Source organism: Benincasa hispida, chromosome 7 (genome assembly GCF_027475165.1).
Source record: "Benincasa hispida cultivar pf3 chromosome 7, pf3_genome.v1.1, whole genome shotgun sequence".
Lineage (NCBI taxonomy): Eukaryota > Viridiplantae > Streptophyta > Magnoliopsida > Cucurbitales > Cucurbitaceae > Benincasa > Benincasa hispida.
This window is the reverse complement of record NC_143484.1, coordinates 2,961,065-2,986,177: the sequence shown is the minus strand read 5'-3', so window position 1 is coordinate 2,986,177 and position 25,113 is coordinate 2,961,065. Positions and strand designations below refer to the sequence as shown.

The following is a 25,113-nucleotide window of genomic DNA, read 5'->3' as shown; positions in this document are numbered from 1 at the left end:
TCCAATCCTTGCTGAAAAGCAAGGAGAAGAAGGTTGGTGAGGCAAATGTTGCTTCATCATGTAAGAAGTTCAATCGAGGTTCGACCTCTGAAACTAAGTCTACACCTTCTACTTCTAACACTTCTAAGTGGAAGAAGAAGAAGGGTAGTAAGGGGAAAGGGAAGGCACCTGCTAACCCACAACTTGCCGCACAGTGGGGAAGGCGACCATCATCAGTTGAAGAAGGAAACGGGAACTAGAAGTGAAACTGTCCTCTCTGGTAGAGGTGTTCAAAAAACCCGATGACCCGAAAAAACCGATCAACCCAACCCAACCCGTGTGGTTTGGGTTGGGTTATTAACTCATTTGGGTTAGATTGGGTTCAAATAAATGAAAATTTTATGGGTTGGGTTGGTTCATGGGTTCACCTAATATAACCAAAATCAACCCGAACCAATCCGAATTTATTATTAATTTTAAAAAATATTTTTTTGTTACTCATAACACAATTATTTATACATATATTGATTTTAATTTTATTTAATTCAAATATTTTTTTAATAATTTATTCTTCAACAACTCTTAAAGCTTTTAGAAAGAAAATTTTCATTATATAAATTGAAGTTGAGTAGTAAATCTGCAATACCCCGAATTTTTATTATTTATGTAATTTCAGTAATTTTTATTAACTAAGGGCATTTTTGGTGGATTTAAGTGTAATTACGGGAATTTAATTATTTAGTTTGGAAATTAGTAGATTGACATTGAAATTATTTAATTTGAAAATTAATGGATTAACGTTGAAATTATTAAATTTAGAAATTAATGGTAGGAATTAATTCCATTTTGGAAGAAATTAATTTCATTTTGGAAGGAAGTGGTGTTTCAATTTAATGGTTTAATCGGAGAGAAGTTTTATGTCTTATCAATTAAAAGTTTTATGGTAGTTGTGCGTTAAAATATTTGTTTAGCTTAAATGCACTAGTTATATTCTATTGCTAGGTCAGTGACTCGTTAGAAGTTATTATAAGCGGATTATCATGTGGAATTTTAGGAGAATATGAGTTGGATGGAAAGATAGCTTACATAGGTGACCGATATGGAACTTTGTGTTAACAAAGAATCTGTTACCTTAATAAAAGGTTGAGAAGGGATAAGCTAAAATGGAGTTACTAGTAACAATAAATGTTCAAGAACTATTGACATGGTATGTTGATGCTTCATTAGTTAAGAGGTAAACCATTGAGGGCATTAGTAAGATTTAAGGGATTTTGACATAGTGTGCAATTTCGAAACATGAACTGGCAAGACCATAAATTTGATTGAAAAAGGAAATTAATCCAACTTGAGGTAGACAAAAGTGGTATATGCACAAAAGTAAGTAAGTTGGATCTTCTAATATCACCATTGGCATAAGGGATAGACTGGTAATAAAGTTGAGTTGATAACAAGAAGTTGCTATAGGTGGGTTTGGAGCAGTACAGGATAGTATGTTTTCTCTTGCATGGGCAATTAGTTAACTAGCTCTAGGGAGTACGAGTAATTCAAGCTATGACTTATGAACCAAGAAGGTTTTATCGTAAAAACTAACTTCATAGATCAATTACGGTTATTACGAGGTTGTGGAAATGTGTTATCAATTGATTGATGCTTTAGCATCTAGGGACTTCAAAACCTCATTTTCAGAGGGAATTATAGACTCATCTGCAACAGGGTCTAAGTAATGATATGTGATTTTTTAAAGCTAAAGAAAAATATGAGGATTAGCTTAAGCAGTTTTATAGCCCATGACAGTATAGAGCCTCATGATGAGTTTCTCATGAATGTGAGACTTAATTAGACAATGTTATTCTCAGACATGTAGACCCTAAGTGAGACATCACAGTTGGTGCTTCTAGAGTAGAAGCAGTATTCAGTTGAGCATATTTGTTCTGGTATGTATCTTTAGATGACGCATTATATAGCATGACCAGTTTCTCCACTACACATATGAAGTTTTCCCTGTGACAGAATGGTAAGTTCAGATATATGTTTCTAGTGGATAAGTCTTAAGCTCATGACAGTTTTCATAGTTCTCAGCTTGAACGTGTTAAAGTATTGTTGGTTTTCAGCATCTTAAATTTCATAGTTATATATGGAAGGGGTTTTCACACCTTTTTTGATACTAGTTTCAACTATGTCAAACAGTGACTCTCGTTTTACATCTAGTTTTTGGAAGAGTCTCCAGTTAGCATTGGGTACTCGATTGGATTTTAATACAACTTTTCACCTAAGACTGATGGTCAGAAAGAATGCTTGAACTAGACATTGGAGAATATGTTGATTTGTGCGTTAGAGTTTTCAGGGAGTTGAGTTTCTCACTTGCATTTGATGGAATTAGCATAATATCCGACTACCATTGGCATGTTGCCATTTGAAGCCCTCTATGGGAAGAGCTGCAGGTCTCCTGTGTGTTGGGATGAGGTAGGAGAGAGGAAATTGCTAGGACTTGAGCTAGTACAAACCATGAATGGGGAAATACAGAAGATCAAGGCTCATATGCAAACAGCTCAGAGTAGACAGAAAATCTACGTCGATGTGAGACGTAAGGACCTTAAATTTAAGACTAGGTGATAAAGTGTTCTTAAAGGTGGCACCTATAAAGGGTGTTTTGAGGTTTGGAAGGAAAGGGAAGCTAAGCCTGAGGTTCATTGGACCTTTCGAGGTCTTGGAGCGAATTGGTCTCGTAGCTTACCAATTGGCATTGCCTCCATCACTTTCTTCAGTTCATAATGTCTTCCATGTTTCGATGCTAAGAAAGTATGTAACAGGTCCGTCCCATATAGTTGACTTTGGGCCATTGTGGTTGAATGGAAATTTGAGTTATGAAGAGAGGCCTGTGCAGATTCTCACCAGAGAGGTTAAGATGTTATGCAATAGGGAAATAGCAGCTGTAAAGATTTCGTGGCAGAATCACCAGTTTGAGGAGGCCACTTGGGAATGAGAGGATGAGATGAAGATCCAATACCCAGAGCTTTTTCAGGAATGAACTTTCGAGGACGAAAGTTCTTTAAGGAGGGAAGAATGTAACACCCTGACTTTTTATTATTTATGTACAGTAATTTTTATTAATTAAGGGCATTTTTGGTGGACTTAAGTGTAGTTGCGGGAATTTAATTATTGATGTTGAAATTATTTAATTTGGAAATTAATGAATTGACGTTGAAATTATTTAATTTGGAAATTAATGGATTAACTTTCAAATTATTCAATTTAGAAATTAATGGCAGAAATTAATTTCATTTTGGAAGGAAGGGGTGTTTCAATTTAGTGGTTTAATCGGAGGGAAGTTAATGAAATTGGACTTTTAATATCACACAAATTTAATTTGAAATTAATGTCAAGAATAAATTTCATTTTGGAAGGGGGTCATATCATACAAATTTAATTTGAAATTAATGTCAAGAATTGATTTCATTGTGGAAGGGGGTGAGTTAAATTCTTTATGAATTGAAAATTTTACGAGAGAAAAATGTTAAAAGTTGGAAGCAAGATCTGATTGAAGGAAGAATTTGGAGATTGGAATATTGAGGGTGGTTATTGCTCAGGCTTCATTGGGGAATTGAATTCAAAGATTTATTATTGAAGACTGCTGCTTGGATCGATATATGAATCTAGTATCGAGGTAAGTAATCTGATTACTGGAACTGCTCTAGTGTCAGGCAATGATAATTATGATTTATTGAGGATATATTGATAGTTTGATGTATATATATGCCTTGTTAAAATGAGGGTTTAAAAGACTAGTTGCGCATAGAGATGTTTGAATACTAGTATGATTTGAGTATATTATTGTTATTGGAGATCCTGCTGAATCTGATGATGATGAGATGCATACGTATGTTATAGAGTTATGATGAAGAAATTCATATGTGTGTTATAGAACCATGGTGATGAGATGCATACGTATGTTATAGAGCTTTGATGAAGAAATTTATATGTATGTTATAGAACCATGGTGATGAGATGTATATGTATGTTATGAGACTAGGATGACAAGAGGTATATGTACATTGTAGAATCATGATGATGAGATCTATATGTATGTTATAGAACCATGTTGTGATACTTATGATGTTGAGATTGTGATAGTGTCCTCACTGATTAGTTAGATGCTCACCAGATATTGTGTTTCCTTTGAGATTCATCAGATTGTGTTTCCTTCGTGATTTACCAGATATTGTGTTTCCTTCGGAATTCACCAGATTTTGTTTCCTTCGGGATTCACCAGATATTGTGTTTCCTTTGGGATTCACCAGATTGTGTTTCCATTAGGATTCACTAGATATTGTGTTTCCTTTGGGATTCACCAGGGGTTGTGTTTCCTTCGGGATTCACCGGGGGTTGTGTCTCCTTCGGGATTCACTGGGGGTTGTGTCTCCTTCGGGATTCACCGGGGGTTGTGTCTCCTTCGGGATTCACCGGGGGTCGTGTCTCCTTCGGGATTCACCGGGGGTCATGTTTCCTTTGGGATTCACCATGGGTTATGTTTCCTTCAGGATTCATAGGGGTTGTGTTTCCTTCAGGATTCACTAGAGGTAGTGGGCATACTTAACTACCGTAGGATAGAAATCAGTTTTTCATGCATGTATGTGTCCCATGAGGACTAGAGAAGTTTATATGTTCCACCATAGGTAGGCATCTAGAGGACATAGATGCGTAGTGTCACACCTCACTCCAGATTACCCTCTTAACCTGGATGGAATGGTGACTGCAGCAATTACCAACTCTTTTGCTTGCACTTACTGCCTAACTAACCTGTTAACTTTTACTCAAACCCTGAATACATACACATCATCAATATACCAACATATTAACTCGGAATTTAACACATTTATATTACAGGGTTTCGCAGCATTGTTCATACATGAATATTACAACTTAGTGAGCCGCATTTAGTATACTAGTCACTAGACAGACACATGTGTACTAACTAATACAGATTTTCAATTACACTTCCTTCAACTTGTTTCTTTGAGTGGCAGAGCAGCAGCGGAAGAGTCTTTTGGGAACTGACCGCTACCTGAAAAGAAAAACATTTAAAAACGTGAGCTAGAAGCCCAGTGAGTGACTTAATAAAGGCATAAATCTCATGCTTAAACTGAAAGCTCGAAAACATAATACTGGAACTAAAATGTACCAAGCAAACGTGTACACAAAACCTTTAAAACCACCATTAAATATTATTATTCCTTAGTTGAGAACGAGCATACATCGCTCTAGCACCCAACAACTGTTACGGCCAAGAGACCCATACTTCGGCCTCCCTTTACTGGTATATAGCCTAGGAGACCCATACTTCGACCTCCCTTTATCCTTAGTTGAGAGTGAACTACTAGATCTAACCCTCAACGTCAACCTTAGTCGGGGAAAATCCTTTTGCTCAATCCCTCAACGTCAACCTTAGTCGGGGAGAACCCTTTTGCTCAATCCCTCAACGTCAACCTTAGTCGGGGAGAACCCTTTTTCTCAATCCCTTGATGTCGTATTACCAACGTGCACATGGTGTTTTCTATGTACCATCAAGACCTTCGGTACATTTATTTAGATACCTTCCTTACCTTCAGTATCCGGCTCACTTAAGCTATCAAGTTCTCGAAGTGCATTAAAATCATAGTTTTCAAATATAGCATAGAAAACTCTTTAGGATATCTTCCTTACCTTCAATATCTCTTTTCATTTTGTTTAGGAATACCAACGCATGTCCTTTGACAACCTTAGGTATCTAAAACATAGTACATCATGCTTCATTCAACCTTATCTTTAACCCTAACGCATGCTTCATACTTTGTGAAATAAGTTGGCTTAAAACATACTAAACCAGCTTGTAAAAACCACTAACATGCGTTAGACATGTAAAACATACTTGAAAAACCCATACACTAGTAAACATCATGAAAATGGTGTTACTAAAACATGCTGAAAGTATTTGGACAAGATAAGATATTTAAATAGTGTCAATTTCTGTGGAAAACATGCTTTACTTAGCATGAGAAATAGCTTCAAACATATGTTGCTTGGTACTTCATTTGAACACTTAGCATGAGAAATATCTTCTAAGAAATCATAGTTTCTAAATCATTAAAACATTAAATCATCACATGGTCACTCACAGCTCGTTGGCCTCTTAACGGGTTAGACGCCTCTCCTAGCTTTTCTTGGCCTGAAAGGACATAATTCCCGGTTAACTACCTAGAATTCTTAGCAAAATACCTCAAATAGTTCATTTACTAATGGAACTTCCATCATCAAAGACAACTTTACTAGCGAGATACTCATTATGATTGCATTCTTCTCATGAGCGAGATCCTCCTTATGAGTGAGATCCTTCATCCTAGCGATACTCACCTTTCCAACGAGATTCAGGCCAATTTCTAGTGAGATTTTCTTCTAGAGCGGGATCCTCATCACAAAATTAGCGAGATTTCCTTCATTAGCGAGATCCTCAGTACAAAATTAGCGAGATTTCCTTCATAAGCGAGATCCTCATTCTCCATATGAGCTGTTTGCTTGTTCTTCCCAAGCAGCTGTCTGCTTATGCACAACTTCTCTTTTATAACTTCAAAAATTCATAACTCGAAATCCAGACTTCTTTTGAAGGAACTTCCTTCTATAAACTTGTTTAGAATTGAGCTAACTTTCTTATCTTAAAATTTCAGCCAAAAATTCCTTATAGTTTGACCTGGATCTTCCAATCTTCACCTTAAGCCCTGATTAATCCGAGATTCTACCTCTTCTGCAAATTCTCCACTTTTGTTCTTCTCCTTTTGCAATCTATCTCCGAAAAGACAACCTCGAAAACTAGATTCTCCCAGCTTTCAAATGCACCACTTTCACTAAATTTGCTCTTGTCAATTGCCGAAACCATGCTTTTCAAGTTCCTTTTCTCTTTTAATTTTCCTACCGCCTCCCGAATTCAAGGATTAACCGCCACGTGCCAAACCAATAAGTGAGTTTTCTTATTTAACATGTTTTTCCTTTCCTTTCTCAACAAATCCTATAAATAACATGGATTTTCACTTATTAGATATTTAATATATCATTCCTTTGGCTAAACATGCTTGTTTAGGAAACTTAGAATTCAAGGTTTACACTTAGCTACACAAGAACTTATTTCTTCTTGCTTCCATCCTCTATCCCTCCTAAACCATGGCTTCATTTAACTCACTAGAAGACATCACATTACTTACTCTTACTTAAAGTAATTAGGGTTCGGGTTTTACACCTAGCTTGACCCTAGCAGTAGGGTTACTTACTGAGTATTTTATACTCACACTTTCTCATGTTTATGTTTTAGGTAAGGGTAGAGACGCACCAGTGAATGACAAGAGGAATCCATGAACGAGCCACTGGGGACCATTTTTAATGTTTCCGCTCATGTTTTAAGAGTTATTTTATGTTTTTAACTTTCGGTCTTGACATTTTGAACTTATCGTTTGAGATTTGCTTTCAGACTTATTTATTTCCATTTATGACTTATGGGTACCACATTATTTTTTTTAATATTTGAATTTAATGAAGGACTTTTGAACTTACCTTATTTATTTAGCATTTATTTCACCATAAAAGGGTGTCGTTTTAAGTTCCATGCATGCATGTATTTAGTAACGGCCTAACTTAAGTCCTAGGGGGTCGGGTTGTTACATAATCTTAATTCAATATATGAAAATAATTAAATTAGATTTTTACATATTTTCGTTTTGCTTCTTTTTAGATCAAAATTTTAAATAAATGACCCGATTTACTCGAACCAACCCAACCCAAATATTTCATGGTTGAGTTGGGTTGGGTTCATTTTTTAATAAGGGTTATTTGGGTTGAAGAAATTTACAACCCGAATAATTGGGTTGGATCTAAAAAGTCTTTCAACCCAACCCAACCCAACCCATGAACACCGCTACTTACTGGTTAAAGGAGAAGAAGAAGGCTAAGGCCAAGGCAAAACAAGGTAAATATGATTTATTAGTTTTGGAAACTTGTTTAGTAGAGAATGATGATTCTGCCTAGATTATTAACTTTAGGGCCACTAATCATGTTTGTTATTCTTTTCAGGGGATTAGATCCTAGTGGTAGCTTGAGGTTGGTGAGATGACGATGCGAGTAGGCATCGGGCACGTCGTCTCAACTGTGGCAATGGGAGGACTCCAGTTGACTTTACAGAATAAATTTATCATTTTGAATGATGTCTTTGTTGTTCTTGAGTTAAAGTGGAACTTAATTTCTGTAAAGTGTCTGATTGAATGTAAATATTAAAGGATCTCATATCGAGAGTTCCATGAGTGAGCTTAGATCGCTCCGATTTCACAGTGACCAAAACACAAATGATATATATTCCAAACATACAGTTATGCAAATAAAACTCATTATCGGCATGCTCAGAATACAATAATTAATAAGGAAAAAGGTTCATACCAAATGAAGACTGTCTTCGTATGTCTGAACCCTCAGCAGTGGAAAACCTCCCACCAATCTACCAGCACCCGACAAGTATGTCGACTGCAACAACACGATCTGAATGTACACGAAAAATGCAGCGGGGACGACACCACTACAAGAGAAGCCCGGGTATCCTCAATGTCAAAAACCCAAAGAGTGGGCTCTGGTGAGTTTGGTAGAGGATGAAGGAGAAGGCATCGAGTAGACGATAAGCAAGTGGGAGATGAAACTTTGCTATCATATAGCGAAAATGCTTATCATATAGTAGAACTACACGATCATGTAGGAAAAACTGAACGATCGTTTAGGAAAAATGTATACGATTGTTTAGAGAACGCGTGAGATAGACGATCATTTAGACGAACGAGCTACTATCGTATAGGCTCTCGCGATCGCTTTCACGGATTCTTTTGGGCGCGGGCGAATACAAATGCACGACGATTTTTTTTTAAATGAAAACAATTTTCATTGTTTTAATCCACCGGTTACCATAACCATCGCAACCCCACTTCCTACGTCCGAACGTGGGTAAATCTGTTAATTATCAAATAATTAATCAATTAATTTAATTAATAAATATAATCATATTATATTTATATCCTATAGTTTGATATCATATATCTACTAAATTATTTTCTCCCCTACTTGATAGTCCAATTATATATGATATAATTGAATTTCCTCTTGTCAATTTGAACATTTTAAATTAACTCAAACACTGGTTCTCGACTTTATCCAAGCTACCCAGGTGACCTAAAGGATCTGTGGCTCGAAGCTCCAACGATACGTGAATAGCTGACTAAACTCTTTAGCCACGAGATCCACCATCCGTTAACTGTCAGTGATTCCATTAAAGACCAATAGTTGAGCTCTTTTTACCATAGATTTATTTCTATGTCCATCAGATATAACTAATCATGGGTACGATGACCCTTCACAGATGCTCGTAAGTACAACTGGGCCAATTTACCGTTTTGCCCCTGTAGTTACATCTCACTCTTTAAGTACCACTGATTCCTCTAATGAACAATAAAACATAGTCCAACTATGTGTGAACACCTCTCGGGCCAAGAGAAGATGTGTGGCGCCACATCGTTCAAGCCCCGAAATCAGCCCTTGAGGGAGCCATCTATCTACTTACCTTTTCCTTGGGAAGGAATGAATTCCATCTTGTGTAGCTGAGTTCCCAGCTCCCAAATCAGACGAATCCCCAAAATGGTAGGTTTGAATTGACGACTTGGCCACTCGCACCCATACAAATCAAAGAACTGTCCACAATGGCAGGAGTTCCTAACTCACTCAGGATTGAGGTCATATTACCTATGGTCATCCTAGTGAAGTTAAGTCTCTGTCATGAACGTGTTATATGATGAGATGTTAACAGTTCGTGGTCAGGTCTTATACAAACTCTTTGTATAGGACGCCCCCGCTCACATGTCCTCAACACGAATGATCAGGATCAGACCATCTGTGGCAAGTCACAACACTTGTGACCATTCCACAAAGCGAGCCACGTCCGTAGCATTATCAGGATAAGGTTTCCCTCCTATATCTATTTACTATAGACCATTTTGGTTATCACTCAAGACATGATCCACTTATATATCACCATATACATGCTTGAGTCACATACAAATAACTAAGGATTTTATGTTTATTGGTTTGTGGTAAAGCAAATAAAACAAAGAATCGAGCAAAACAACAAGATGTGAAGTAAATATCATATTTTAACAATCACTGGTGTTCGTATGTACTGTTTACAAACTACAGGATACGAGACTTTAGGGCATCAACCCTAACAAATATACTCTTAAATTTTCGGTGAATAAGTGTTTATTTTGAAAGATGGTGTTGAGATATGTTCAGCAAAATTGAAAAATAATTTGTATGTGCTAAGACCATTAGCAACAAATTCCCTCCAGAGCATAGAGATGTTTAAGACTGTGTAACCCAAAATAAACGACTTAAGGTTTCTCCTAAGAAAAATGCCCAATGTTGGCACCTTCAACTAAGGCACATCAATCTCAATAGGATTGAGAGGTTGGTGAAGAATAAACTTCTAACCGAGTTAGAGGAAAATTCTTTACCTCTGTGCGAGTCATGCCTTGAAGGTAAGATGACTAAAAGATCTTTTACTGGAAAAGGTTATCGAGCCAAAGAGCCCCTAATGTTACTGAATTCAAACCTTTGTTGTTTGATGAATGTGCGTTCCAGGGGAGGCTATGAGTGTTTCATCACTTTTACTGATGATTACTCACGGTATGGGTATGTTTATTTGATGCAACGAAAGTTTGAATCCTTTGGAAAGTTCAAAAAGTTCAAGGCTGAAGTTGAAAACGCATTGGATAAATGGATTAAAATACTTTGATCAGATCAGGGTGGAGAGTTTTTGGATTCTGAGTTCCAAAACTATATGATAGAAGATGAAATCATTTTCCAATTCTCAGCGCCTGGTAAACCTCACCAGAATGGTGTATTGGAGATGTGAAACCCAGATCTTAATTTTCATACTTAAGCAGATAATGAAGGGAATTAACTATGTGAAAGTTAAATCTTATTTTGGAGAGAAGAAAATTTCTAAGTGTTGAATGGATTCTCCTTGAGTAGCTTGGAGTTAAGCCTTAACTAGTGAAAATTTTGGCTAAGTGTGAAGCCAAAAGGGACCATGCGTTGGGTGTTAGGAAACATTAACGCTTGGGATGAGGTTGAGTAAGTAGAGGTTTAAAAGAGATTAAGCATTGAAGCCAAAGGAAATCATGCGTTTGTAAGGTAGGACACATGTTGGCCGAAGCATTGGCAAGAGGCGTTGCCTAGAGTTGCTCATGCATTTAGGCTGCATGAGGGAGAGGGGAAAGGGCAAGAGAAGCTTGAGCGTAAGGTGCTGGTAGGCGATCGTATAGCTTTGGGTAGCGCTGAGCGATACGCTAAACGATCGTGTAGTTTCGGGCGGCGCTATACGATGTGAAGAGATGCGCTACACGATAGAGCTATACGATAAGCAAAGATACTACACGATTAGTATAAGTGCTAGACGATAAGCGTGGAAGCTGGGTGATGGCACTAAATGATAACACTATATGATAGGCAGAATGCTAAGCGATGGGCATTGCGTGATAGACCCATAAGTTCAGAATTGAGGATTAGTAGTGGCGACCTTTGTGGAGTTACGTCTCCCATGCAGGCACATGAAAACCCTCACTCAGGTCAACCTTATTCAGAATGCTGATATGGGTGCCTCTATATTTCTTGAATAAAGAGAAAACAAAGGACAACTTGAGGGTCTTACTCCATTAGACATTAGAGCCTCACCAATTATGTTATGTTTATACGTATTTGTAAATAAGTTTTATTTATGTATTCCATAATCATGTTACTAAACCTTTCTCACATTTTTCTCATTTAAAAAATATTCTCCTTTTTGGGCCTTCATTTTCTCTTACACATTACACATGCATTATTTGCCGTAATGTTATACCTTTTTGAAACAGAAAAAATGAAAAAGATTCAATCTTTTTACAAAACAATTTGAGTCGATGTATGTGTTAGACATATTTAAATAATAATATGTTTAATTAAAGTATGAGCTATGTATGTAGATTAATAATTTATCACACTGGGTTATTTTATTAAATTGGGCCCTATTATGTGATCTAATTAATTAAGGCCCTAGATTTCTAATTAAGTATGGATTAATGGGTAGAAGCCCATTCCTATTTAATTAGAGTTTAATGGGAACCCTAATTGAACTAATATATAAAGAGACCTTAGGGTACCTAGTAAAGCAGTAGTTAAAACCCCTTATGAGTTATGGACAGGAAAGAAGCCTAGTATTAGGCATCTTTACATCTAGGGTTGTCCAGCTGAGGCTAGGCCTTTTAGGCCTAATGAAAGAAAATTGGACTCAAGAACTATTAGCTACTATTTTGTTGGGTATTTTGAGTACTCCCGGGGTTTCAAGTTTTATGATCCCACTTCTAGATCATTGTTTGAGACAGGAAATGCTAGATTCCTTGAGGATGTTGAGTTTGGGGGGAAGATAATATAAGGAAAGTTGTCTTTGAAGAGGAATTGGTTTCTTTTCCTCATGTGATTATAAATGATGTTCAGGCTTCAATTCCTGACTTCATTATTTAACCAATTATAGAACAAGACAACATTGAAGTCCCCGTTGTTGAACCTGAAGTTCAAATTCAACAACCTCAAGAAGTGCCATTAAGAAGATCTACTAGAGAGAGAAGAAGTGCAATTCCAAATGACTATATTGTGTTTCTTCAAGAACATCAGGATGATGTGGGCGTAATGGAAGATGATCCAATCAACTTCCAACAAGCTTTACAAAGTTCTAACTCTCAAAAGTGGATAAGTGTTATGGAAGAGGAAATAAAATCCATGAAAGAAAATGACGTTTGGGAACTTGTCGAACTGCCATCAGGAGTGAAACCCATAGGTTGTAAATGGATATTTAAAACCAAAAGGGATTCACATGGCAATATCGAAAGATATAAAGCTTGTCTTGTGCAAAGGGTTTTACTCAAAAGAAAGGCATTGATTACAAAGAGACTTTCTCTCTTGTTTCATCGAAAGACTCTTTTAGGGTAATCATGACACTGGTAGCTCACTTTGATTTAGAGCTACACCAGATGGATTTAAAAACTGCGTTTCTTAATGGGAACATTGATGAGACGATTTATATGGTGCAACCAGAAAACTTTGTGTCTGGTAATTCAAAGTCTATGGTGTGCAAATTAAAGAAATCCATCTACAGTCTCAAGCAAGCCTCTCGTCAATGGTATCACAAATTCCATGAAGTGATAACCTCATTTGGTTTTGAGGTGAACATTGTGGAAGATTGTGTATATCACAAGTTCAGTGGGAAACAATCTTTCTGGTGTTATATGTCGATGACATACTCATAGCTAGTAATGATGTAGGTTTATTGCATGACACTATAGAAGGCAATGTAATTGACGAGGAAGAGTCGACAGCTAATTAATCAGCAGTTACTCTTCTTACTATTCTCGAAGAAGCTGGTATTGAATCGGTTGCTCAAGAAGGGATTGATCTAAGGCTCAGAATAGCAAGGAAGAAGTAGCTCGACCGATAGGGAGAGAGGGAGGAAATGGTTTTTCTCCGCAACTACCACCAGCTCTGGGGTCTTGACCTGATCCCCTAATTTCTTCCTCAATTGCAGGCGACGCTGGCTCGAGTTCTAGTAATAGAGATTCTCATTCTCCTTCTTTAAGATAAGAGATTTCTCAAAATAAATTTTGAGATGAAGGATCTTGGTGACACTTCTTTTGTATTAGGAATTGAAATACTGCAAGATCGTTCTCAAGGTATTTTGAGATTGTCAGAAAAGAACTACATTGAAAAGATCTTGAGTAGATTTAGCATGAAAGATTGTGCGTCGGGAGATACCCCGATCGCTAAAGGTGATAAATTTCATTTAGGTCAATTCCCCAAGACCACACTCGAGACTAAGGAGATGCAGAAGGTTCCCTATGCATCGGCCATTGGAAGTCTAATGTATGCCCAATTATGTACGCGTCTAGATATTGCATTCATAGCTAGAGTGTTAGGTAGATATTTGAGTAACCTGGGGATGGATCATTAGAAAGCAGCCAAACGGGTTATGAGGTATTTACAAAGAAAAAAAGATTATATGCTCACTTATCAGAGATCAGAAGTTTTGGAGATCATTGGGTATTCTGATTCTGATTATGCTAGATGTCAAGACACTTTGCGATCCACTTCAGGCTATATGTTCATGTTGGCTGGAGGAGCTGTATCCTGGAAAAGTGTTAAACAAACATTTATGGCTTTTTTTACCATGGCTGTGGAGTTTATAGCATGTTATGAGGCATCCAATCATGGAATATGATTGTGAAATTTTTTCACTGGGCTGTGGATAGTGGTTGGCATAGAAAGACCACTAAAATTATTTTGTGACAATAAGTCGGCTGTGATGTATTCTAACAACAACAGAAGCAATACGTAGTCAAAGCATGTAACCGTGAAGTTTCTGGTTGTTAAAGAAAGAGTTCAGAATTGTCAAAATTCGATAGAACACATAGGAACAAACTCTATGGTGGCAGATCCATTGACTAAAGGTTTACCACCTAAAGTTTTTCATGAGCATGTTGCTCACATGGGTGTTAGTCACTTTTCTGATTCCATGGTTTAGTGGGAGTTTGTTATTGATGATGTTCTTTGACCTTATTTTGTTTATTTTCTATATAGAATAAAGTTGATGGTTTATGTTTTGTTATCTGAGCTTGTTAATCATGCATGCAGTTTAGCATAAAGTTTTTTAGAATGATCTCATTAAGGAATTTGGACCAGTTGGAAACAAACATGATCTAGATCACTTTGCATGTAGTTTCCATGCTATCCATCCATACTTGATCTATGTCATTGAATGTATTGGAATTGGTGATTAAGGAAGGTTTAGTTACAATCGTAGTGATGAAAGCCGCCTTGATTCCGTGTTAATACAGGAGATGGACCAGATTGAACTAAAAGAAAATTCTATTATTGAAATAACCCGTTTATACGTGCTTAAGGTTTATGTGATTTAATTATATTAGGTACATAGACATAGCCCAAGTGGGAGATTGTTAGACATATTTATATAATAATGTTTAATTAAAGTATGAGCTATGTATGTGGATTAATAATTTATCACATTGGGTTATTTTATTAGATTGGACCCTATTATGTGATCTAATTAATTAAGGTCCTAGATTCCTAATTGAGTATGAACTTAATGGGTAGAAGCCCATTCCTAGTTAATTAGGGTTTAATGGGAACCTTAATTGAACTAGTATATAAAGAGATCTTAGGCTATGGTCCTCATATACCAAAACAATATAAGCACTCAGTCTTTCTAGAATCCCATCTAGAGAGATCCCACTAAGGTCATTCGAAGTTTTGGTTGGGGAAGACCATAGTCATCCATCATCATCTTGAAGCTATCATCAATTTTGTAATGGAATCCGGTATGTTATTCTTGACAATTTGACATAAATGATCCTAGGGTTTATCTATTCAATATAGATATAAAGAATTTATGCTAATAGTATGTTCCAATTCATCCTCATCTTTTTCCATTTATGCTTGTTCCTTTTTGTTTAGTCTTTTCGTTTTATTAGAAAAAAAAAGTCATTTATAAAAGAAAAAAGAGTTGTACAGGTTTTTTTTCCCCTAATATGACATATTCATATCTTAAAAAAAAAAAGAATGAAAAAAAAAAATCACACGTGATAATTTGTCATAATTATTTCACTTATACATATTTGTAAAGTATGACTTTCATGTTTATAACAAAATCTTTTACTCTTTATTCTTTAAAAAAAAACTTTTCAAATAATGTTATTCCAAAATATTATTTTCTTAAAAAAGAAAAAAGATTATATAACATTCAATTGTACATATTTACCATTGTCGTTATCTTTGATTTTGTAAAAAGAGTATTTCAAAGTAATGTTCTCTCTTTTTATTATTACTATTTATTTATTTTTTTGAAAAAGTTGTTTCATCACTCTTTTGTACTTATTTTGTAACATATTTTCGTTTTTCATTTTTTTTATTTCTTAAAAGGAGTATTTCAAAGTCATATCACCCTTTGTATTAATTTTTTTGAAAAATCATGCATTGTTTAATAGTACATATTTTCAAGTCTATTTTTTTTAAAAAGGAAAATTCTTTGATTTTTTTAAAAGGGCATTTTATAGGTAGATTTTCCATGTTCATTGTTCATTTAAAAAAAGAATATTCATACATTGTTCCTTATACATATTTTACAGCATATTTTCCATTCCTTGAAAATAAATTCTTAGATTCTTTTTAAAAGTTTATCAAAATATTGTTCTTCATTTGCATTAATTAATTTGAAATTTTTTTTTCATTTTCTTGTATATATTTTGATATTTCAAATAAAATTTTGGAGGCTTTTTTTTATTTCTTTTTTCAAAAAAAGGCCTTTCCAACATTTTCGATTCTTAAAAGAAAATAAAAAGATCACACATCATTTACTAGTACATATTTTAATTTATATTTTTCATATTTCTAACAAAATCTATTTTTTTCTAACCTAAAAAAAACTTTAGTAATATTATTGTTTCATATTTTTTTTCCTTAAAAAAAAAAAATCATGCATCATCTTTTACATATTTTACCATATTTTTCTAACAATTGTTTTTCGAACAAAAAATTATATTTTCAAAGTAATGTTATTGCACTGTTTTTTTAATTAAAAAAAATCATACATCATCTTTTTGTACATATTTCACCATCTATTTTTCATATTTTTAGCAAAATATTTTTTCAAGAAAAAAAACTTTTCAAAGTAATTTTATTGCATCATTTTTTTTCTTTGAAAAAAATCATGCATCATCTATTTTCACATATTTTATCAAGTATTTTCATATATAACAAAATCTAACTTTTTTTCAATTCTTAAATAAACTCTTAAAGTATGTCATTGCATCATATTCATTTCTTAAAAAATAAAAAAAAGCAATCACTCTTATATGTTTATTGTATATATATACATATCTACCAAGTTTTATTTTTTTCATTGTAACATTCTTCTGTATATTCAATCATTAAAAAAAAAAAGATCACGTGTCATTATTTTGTACATACTTTTTAGATAATTTTAAATAATTTCTAACACATCTTTGACTTTTGAACAAAAAAAACATCTTCTTAAAGCAATGTTCTTGTTTGTACATATTCATTTTTAAAAAAAAAAGCATCATGCATTTTTTACTTGTTACTACTTTGAGTCATAATTTCCATCTTTGAACAAATTCCTTGCTTCAAAAAAAAGAAAAAGAAAAAGAAAAAATCAAAATACTATTTTTCAACCTAATCATTTCCTTTCTTTTATTTTCTTATGAAAAATGGAACTTGTCATTTGAATTGAACATATTCTTACAACAATTGTCTTTTTTAAGTTTTTGAAAAATGTTTGTTTCTAAAAAAAAAACAAAAGCAGCAAATTTTACTTGTAAAATAAATAAAAAAAAAAATAGAATTTCTAGATCATAAGTTCTTTTTTTTTTTAAAAAAATGGTGATCTAACGTAATCCTATCTTCTTATCTAGAAAAAAAACTCAGTTCCATCTTCCTCGATAGGAAACCTTGAAAGTTTAAATCATGTTTAAAAAAAAGTTGAGTCTTTATTTGGGAAAGATGACAAAAAAAAAAGTGAAAAAAATAGTGGATGTCCTCATTGCACAAGCTTTATAACAAACTCTCCTTATATATATATATATTTAAACATTGTTCCATCTTCCTCGATGGGTAACCTTGAAAGTTTAAATCAGGTTTGAAAAAAGTTGTATCTTTATTATGGGAAAAGATGACACAAAAAAAAAAAACAAAAAAAAAAAAACAAAAAAAAAACAAAAAAATAAAAAAATAAAAAAAGGAAAAAAAATAGTGAATGTCCTAATTGCACAAGTTTTATATCAAACTCTCTTTTTCCTATGAGAATGCCACCTACCTCATTAAATAATTACTATACCACCCAATCCAATTCCTAATATCCTTGATCTACCTTGCTTATTAGACCCATAATCCCATTTCATCATCCTGTTGATTTGAGCTATTTGAACTAAATAAGAAGCTTATTGGCCTACACTATAATGTTATAATGAGGCAATTGACTATTTTCTATTGACCTATGCCGTAATACTACTATAGTATAGCGATTTGGTATTTTTCTTATGGCCTATACCATAATGTTGCTATAATTGGACAATCAAGTACTTTCCTCATCTTTACTCATATGTTTAGATGTCTTTAAAAGTAATTTATAAGATTTATATCTTACAGACACTATCTCAAGTCACAAAAAGATTTTTAATTTGGTCAGTTTATTTTATAAGTTCCTTCATGACATATCCAGTTCTTAGGCATTTGTCATACCTTTAAAATTTACATCCAATTTATTTGAATATCTTTCATATTCAAATATCTCTCCTAGATCAATCCTATTCTCTTAAATAAAGTGAGTCATTTCCTGAAGACAATAACTTTAAGGATAAGATGTGTTAGCAACCTCGGAGTAGATCTCCGTTCAAGTTCAAACTGTTGGCAGATTATCAATGAATTCACAAGGAGCTACATTTGGGAACGTAGCATTATGGTTTTTGAGATATAAAGTAGCATCAAGTAATGAGGCATATTTACAATAGAATTGTCTTCAACGAGGCAAAAAAAAAAAAAAACAAAACAAAACAAAAAAAAAAAAAAAAACAAAAAGAAAAAAAAGGAAAAAGGAAAAGAAAAAAGAAAAAAAAGAAAAAACGAAAAAACGAAAAAAAAAAAGAACAATTGGATGATCTTTTAAGCTTGAATGCCTTAAAAAAATTTGACTTCCACATTAAAGAAAACAAATTTTCAATTTTGACTTTGGGAAAAAGGAAGAATGGAATAGTGTTGTGTTAGAGTTTGAAAATTAGAAACTACAGATGACATGGAGTCATATCATGAGGACCTGGTTTTGTTCCTATCTGAATGCATGCCTAAGCATTTACATGTGATGATTTTTTATTTGATGAAGTACGTGCATTTCACTTGGCTATTGCATATCAAAACAATTGTGTGAGAAAATGGTCCTTGTAAAAAAAAAAAAAAAAAAAAAGAAAAAGAAAATAAAAAGAAAAGAAAAATCAAGGAATAGCCAGTAAAAGAATAAGAAATGAAGCTTTGAAAGTGTGACATTTTTGCTAAAGAATATATAAAGTAATCAAAAAATGCGATCATACATCTCCAATGGCTGATCTATCTAAATTTTGAGCTAATGTCATATTTTAATGCAAAACACCCACTGATGCGATCAAACAAGAAATATCATAAACAAAAGCTCAATCGTATAACCAGTTAATGCGACAACCTTAGGCGATGAAACATGATATGACATAGGTGGCGGAAGTCAAATCTTAGATTGAGTTGGTATCTGATTAGAAAACTTCGTTGAAGATTCAATAAACTTTTGATAAGTTGTAGGCGGTGCATTAGGGTTTGGAATTTAGTGCACCCTATCAGCACAATCATGAGTGAGAGAATAGAAGTCATCATCAGATGCCTATAAATACCTATGCAATTTCCATGCAAAATATATAAGGGTCATAAAAACACCTCGGCGAGAACCTGGGTCTCTTGTTGAAGAAGAGAAGTTCCATTGTTCGATATTTAAGTGAAGCAGTCAGCATAAAAGCCGGAGAGAGTAAGACATTGCACACTACAACTTGATTCTCTATCCCTTCCTTTATCTCATAGTGTATATATGTTGTATCGTTAAATTTGAAGAATTAAAGTCTACAATATGAATACTTGTTTATCCGTTTCTTTGTTCATTTCTTCTATCACTATCATGAGCAGTTAAATTACCTTATGGGCTGACGAGCATATAACAAACATAAGTAAGAACTGACGTTCAAATAATTCTTGCAACGAGTCCATGATTTTACATGCAATGACCATGTTCTTAACTCTTTTGGCCAAAGCATCAGGTATGGTAGCCAAAATGTGAAATCGGGTCAACAAGTTAGCCTTCATCCATGCCTCATATGTATTATGAACATTTCGCGGTGTATCAAGGGTCGGGACTTGACGACACTCCTTAACCATGAAAAACTCGAGGTCGGTTACCACGAAATATGTTTTAAAGAAATCTTTCCAATGTATGTAATCGGTCAAATTAGAGGCAACTAATGGAAAATCAAACATGTTGGTGAAAAAGAAACACATTGACCTACATTAGGTTTTAGCAAATACTCGTTGAAAAAACAATATCCAATACGGTTTAGTAAAACTGAAATGAACTCCATGTAACATTTAGTTTCGCAATGACGCTTCAAAGGTTTAGAACAAAAGCAACAGAAGGGTAGTCAATTTATCCTTCCTCTAAATTGAGACATTCTCAACCAGCCATTAATTCCAGAACAACTATTACTCCTATAATGACTAGCCATCATTGATTTGGTCAAGAGATCATTAACTTGCTTAACAATTTCTCCTAAGTGTGACCCGTCATTTAAAGGCCTTAGAGTTCCACCCCAAGCAGCCAATCTGAAAAAAAAAATCCGATTGGGGAAAAAACTAAAGTGATCGTATCCATTTCTGGAGTTCACCTTGATATTGACCAACTGCACAAAACCCATCTGAAGGGGGGTACTCCCAGGGCACCACAAGGGAGTGCATGAAGATCGAGTAAGTGACTTTTTAGGTTTGCCCAAGAGTAACTTTTACCTTGGAAAGTTGAACATCTTTTGATGATCATTCATTAAACTCTTTTATGAAGTCTTTGATCAACTAGCATGCTTGCAGAAAATCTATCTAATTCACCTTTCTAAGTAGGTTTCTAGGTAGGGGTGTTCCGTGTCCGTCAGCTTAAGTACCCCAGCCTAGACAGAACCCGCCTTAGACAAAAGGTCCCTTATAGATAGATTTAATACAAATTTAATCTTTTGTGCCAATTAATTTAATCCTACTAAACCAATTTAAAAGATTAAACTTAGGTATCTAATCACATTAGAATCTTGAACTTTGGTCTATCTCAATCTAATTGTAAAACTCTTTTAAAACATGAGTTCGCCTAAGTTTGCATGCAACTCTTTCTTATTGATTTTAGTTCTAATTTCCATTATAACGCTTATAACCAGAAAAAACCAAAACCATCACAATGTGAAGCTACACATATAAGGTATTCATAAATTTTACAAATTTGGCCTAAGTGCCATGCTCCATGTGTGAAACCCGGATTTCCATTTTCCCTTCTTAAGCAGGAAATAAAATGGATTAACTAAGTGAAAGTTAAATCCTATGTTGAAGTGAAAGAAAATTCTAAGTGTTTAAATGGATTGCTTAGTAGCTTTGAAATAAGCCTTAACTAGTGAAAATTTGGTTAAGTATGAATCAAAACAAAACTATGCGTTGGAGGCTAGGAAAAATGGCTAAGTATTAGACAATGTATTGATGTGTGCCATGCGTTGGCCATTAGACTTTGAGAGGTTATTTGGGAGGTTAGTAGAGCATGCGGTAGCCACAAGTTGTGCGGACATAGGCACAAGGCACTGGAGATGCGTGCACGCATTGATCGAGAATGCGGCAATGGTACACGCACGCTTTGATCGAGTATGCGATGATGGTACGTGCACACATTGATCGAGTATGCGGCGATGGTACGCGCACGCATTGATCGAGTATGCGGCCGATGATTTGCGGCCGATGGTATGCGACCGAAGGTATGCGGCCGATGGTACGCGATCGAAGGTATGCGGTTGAAGGTATGTGATCGATGGTATGCAATAGCACCACGCGTTGATGGTATGCGGCAGCACTATGCATTGATGGTATGCGGCAACACTACGCATTGGTGTTATGCGGCGATACTATGCGTTGGTGTTATGCGGCGGTACTATGCGTTGGTGATATGCAACGACCTTGCTAAAGGATGAGCTAGGCGATGAAACAACCTATGGTGGACGCATGGTGAATTTTCCTTGCGTTGCTAAGGCTTGTAGTAATAAGGTACATGAGGTTGATTGCGTTGGTTATAAGGAATGCATTAGCAAAAGCCTAGGCGATGGTGAGCTATACTATGAAGTGTTTAGTTGAGAACCAAGTCGACCCAAAGGTCATTATGCATTGGTAATGAGTTATGTGCCAAGGACATACGAGGCATGTGGACGCATATGAAGTTGGATGGACGGATATGACGTTGGATGGATACATATGGGAGTGAATGGACGCATTGCGGTAGATGGCCGCATAGGAGATTGGATGGACGCATTTAAGGTCGTCATCCGGACATGTGGCTTGTTAGGAAGAAATATTAAGCCTTAAGCAAATCAGTTGAATACACAAGTAGATATGCAAATTGAGGGCTATGCATTGGTAAAAGGGGAGCAAGACACCTTGGATTACGATGACGCAAGATTGCGTTAATAGTGTAAGGAAAGAACACTTGGACATGCGGCCAAGTAGAAGGTGTCGGCCTTAGAGAGATCTTGGATGCCTATAAATAGGGCCAAGAACTTCAGATGAGAACTCAAATTCTCTTCAAAGGACATTCAGAAGAGTGTATGAAGGTTGATTGGGAGAAGATTATGCGTTGATGGAAGAACGCATGTGTTGGTAGCAAGACCATGCGTCGGTCATGAAGTTCCAAGAGAAGGAGATGCTGTCGAACAGGAAGGACTGGAAGTAGCATCAAATTGGGATAAGGAGTTCTCCCAGAATAATCGTGCGTTTGGAGTGATTCTAATGCCACCTGAAATCTATGAGAGTCTAGTTATCATGGTGGGGCTGCCGGAGAAGAATCTCCAAGGAATCGGGCTGGACAATGAGGAAAAGACAGAAGGATCGAGCTGTCGGGTAAGCTGGGCCAGCCTTGATGTTTTGACGATTCCGGCCAAACCACGAGGGGTTATGAGCTAATATTTTGAAGTAAGATAACCTAAGAGTATATTTGTAGAAGGAAGTATCTCTAGATAAAGCCTATAACTATAAGTAATCTAAGCTTTAAATTGAATCTGGAATTTAGGGTTCAAAAGAGGAGCCCGGGAAGATCAAGGACCTTGTAAGAGAAATATTCCCATCCTTACCAAGGTAAGTGGTAATTTCCTTTAAGTCTTAAAGCATATCTTTAAGAGTAAATTGTATATGCTTATGTAATGAATGAGTATCTAGCGTGAGATTGAGATTATGTGATCGGGATAGTCAGGGGGTCAATAGACTTAGTTCTTGAGCCCAAAAGCAAAACCTCACGAGATGGTCAGTGGACCAAGAGATCTAGTTCCTGAGCTTGTGGGAGGATCCTCGTATGGGATGGTCAGAGGGCCGACGAGCCTAGCTTCTGAGCCCATGATCGGGGAGCTATGTGCACATAGAAGACATTTGGAACAAAAGGGAACTTAACTGAATAAGCGTTCATGATTAGTATTAGTTAACTATCAACCGTGTGTGTAGGTAGAGAATAGACTCATTCTAAGTAGTTATCAGTTTAGCTATCTATCGTGTGCATAGATAGAGTTGAGAACAGATTCGTTCAAAGCTTAGGTTTGAATGTAATCTTGTATTTATGATATGCTTGTTATTTATGAGTTGAAATATACTCTAGAAATTGCTTACCACTCACTGAGCTTTGTGAAGCTCATTCTTTTCTTTCATGTTTTTCTTCCCAGGTAGTGAAAGGTGGGGAGTTCTAGGGTGCTGCTAAGGTCAAGGTCTACTACAAGCCACAGTCGCACTTCCGGAGGATTTTACAGTTGTTGTTGTAAACCTTGCAGTTAAGTCTTGGAGTTGTATATACCTTATATTACTGTAATAAAATGGGCCTACTTATTTAGTAGTTGTTATCTCCTTGACTTAAAGTTTACTGAGTGTTGTAAAGAGGTTTAGTTGGACAGTAGGTATCACACAAGGTGGTATCTGCGGTCCCTCATGCCTCTCCTCGGGTTCAGGAGTGCGGGCTCGGGGCAGGGTGTGACACCATGCATTGTTCATTCATTACTATTAGTATATAACACTTATACAACAAAGCAATGAACCAAGCATACATGCTTCCATACACCCTTATACTATAACTCTTATAATATAAAGATGATGCATGAATATGCTTACTGCATGCATAAATATATAATGCATGTGCATGCTCTCTTGTAATTTCATCATGCCAATTGCTATATTATAACAATTATAATATATGATGCATGAATAAAATGCATAACCAAAGGTGAGTTTTAAATCTATATGAACTACACTGTGGCATATAAATAACATACATCTCATGTACATTAAATAAAAGTTGATGAACCTGGATAATTAGCCTCAAAATCCCCAAAAAACAAAACTAACTATTATAAAGCACAATGAGCATCCGGTTCAAACAAGCGAACCAGGTCTTGAACCATCAAGGCGAAGAAACGTGTCTCCTTGATCGTGTACCAAATCCTTGTGATCACCTACACGAGAGAGTAAACTCTTTACCCAATCGTTTACCAACGCTTCCTGAGCTTAAACGATCGTATACTTTAACTATACGATAAGCATGAAGGCACGCGATCGTGCAACGAAAGCTTTAAGCGATTGACTAAATGACAATGATGGGATGAAGCATAATCGTCTAAATGATCGTGGAGCAAGCGTCAAAGTATCGTATACCGGGTGATCGTGCAGTCAGTGACTATGTGATGAGGCATGCTGAGCTACACGATCATTTAATGCGCGCGCCTTTTATTAAACAATGAGCATCAAATGCTCTACGTGATCATTTACCTCCAGCGTCCACGCAATCGGGCAACCAATGCTACGTGATAGAATAAACACTTTACCCTATTGTTTAGCATTAGCTAAACGATCATTTAGTAAATACTACACGATCAAATAGAATTTTTCTACACGATCATTTAGCCAAATCCCAACATTCGTTCACCTTAGGATACATGATACGACCAACCTTTGGTCTTCTTCCTCGATGAGAACCACATCTCCATGCTTTGAAACTTCTTCATGAATTACTCAACAAACATTAAACACTTTGAACACAGACTCGATTGCTTGTTAATTATGCCCAAAAACGCAAGGGCCCTTACAAATTAACACTTTGTAAACTTAAAGAAAGCTTTAAATAGAGGCTACTAT

General features: G+C 35.5%; 1 protein-coding gene across 1 annotated transcript; it reads left to right on the top strand.

The window, feature by feature from the left end:
• Positions 1 to 2,382: 2,382 nt before the first annotated feature.
• LOC120081620 (uncharacterized) lies at positions 2,383 to 2,962 on the top strand. Its single transcript, XM_039036648.1, has 2 exons — positions 2,383 to 2,556; positions 2,609 to 2,962. The coding sequence occupies exons 1-2, from the start codon at positions 2,383 to 2,385 to the stop codon at positions 2,960 to 2,962; spliced, it is 528 nt and encodes a 175-aa protein (XP_038892576.1).
• Positions 2,963 to 25,113: the final 22,151 nt, after the last annotated feature.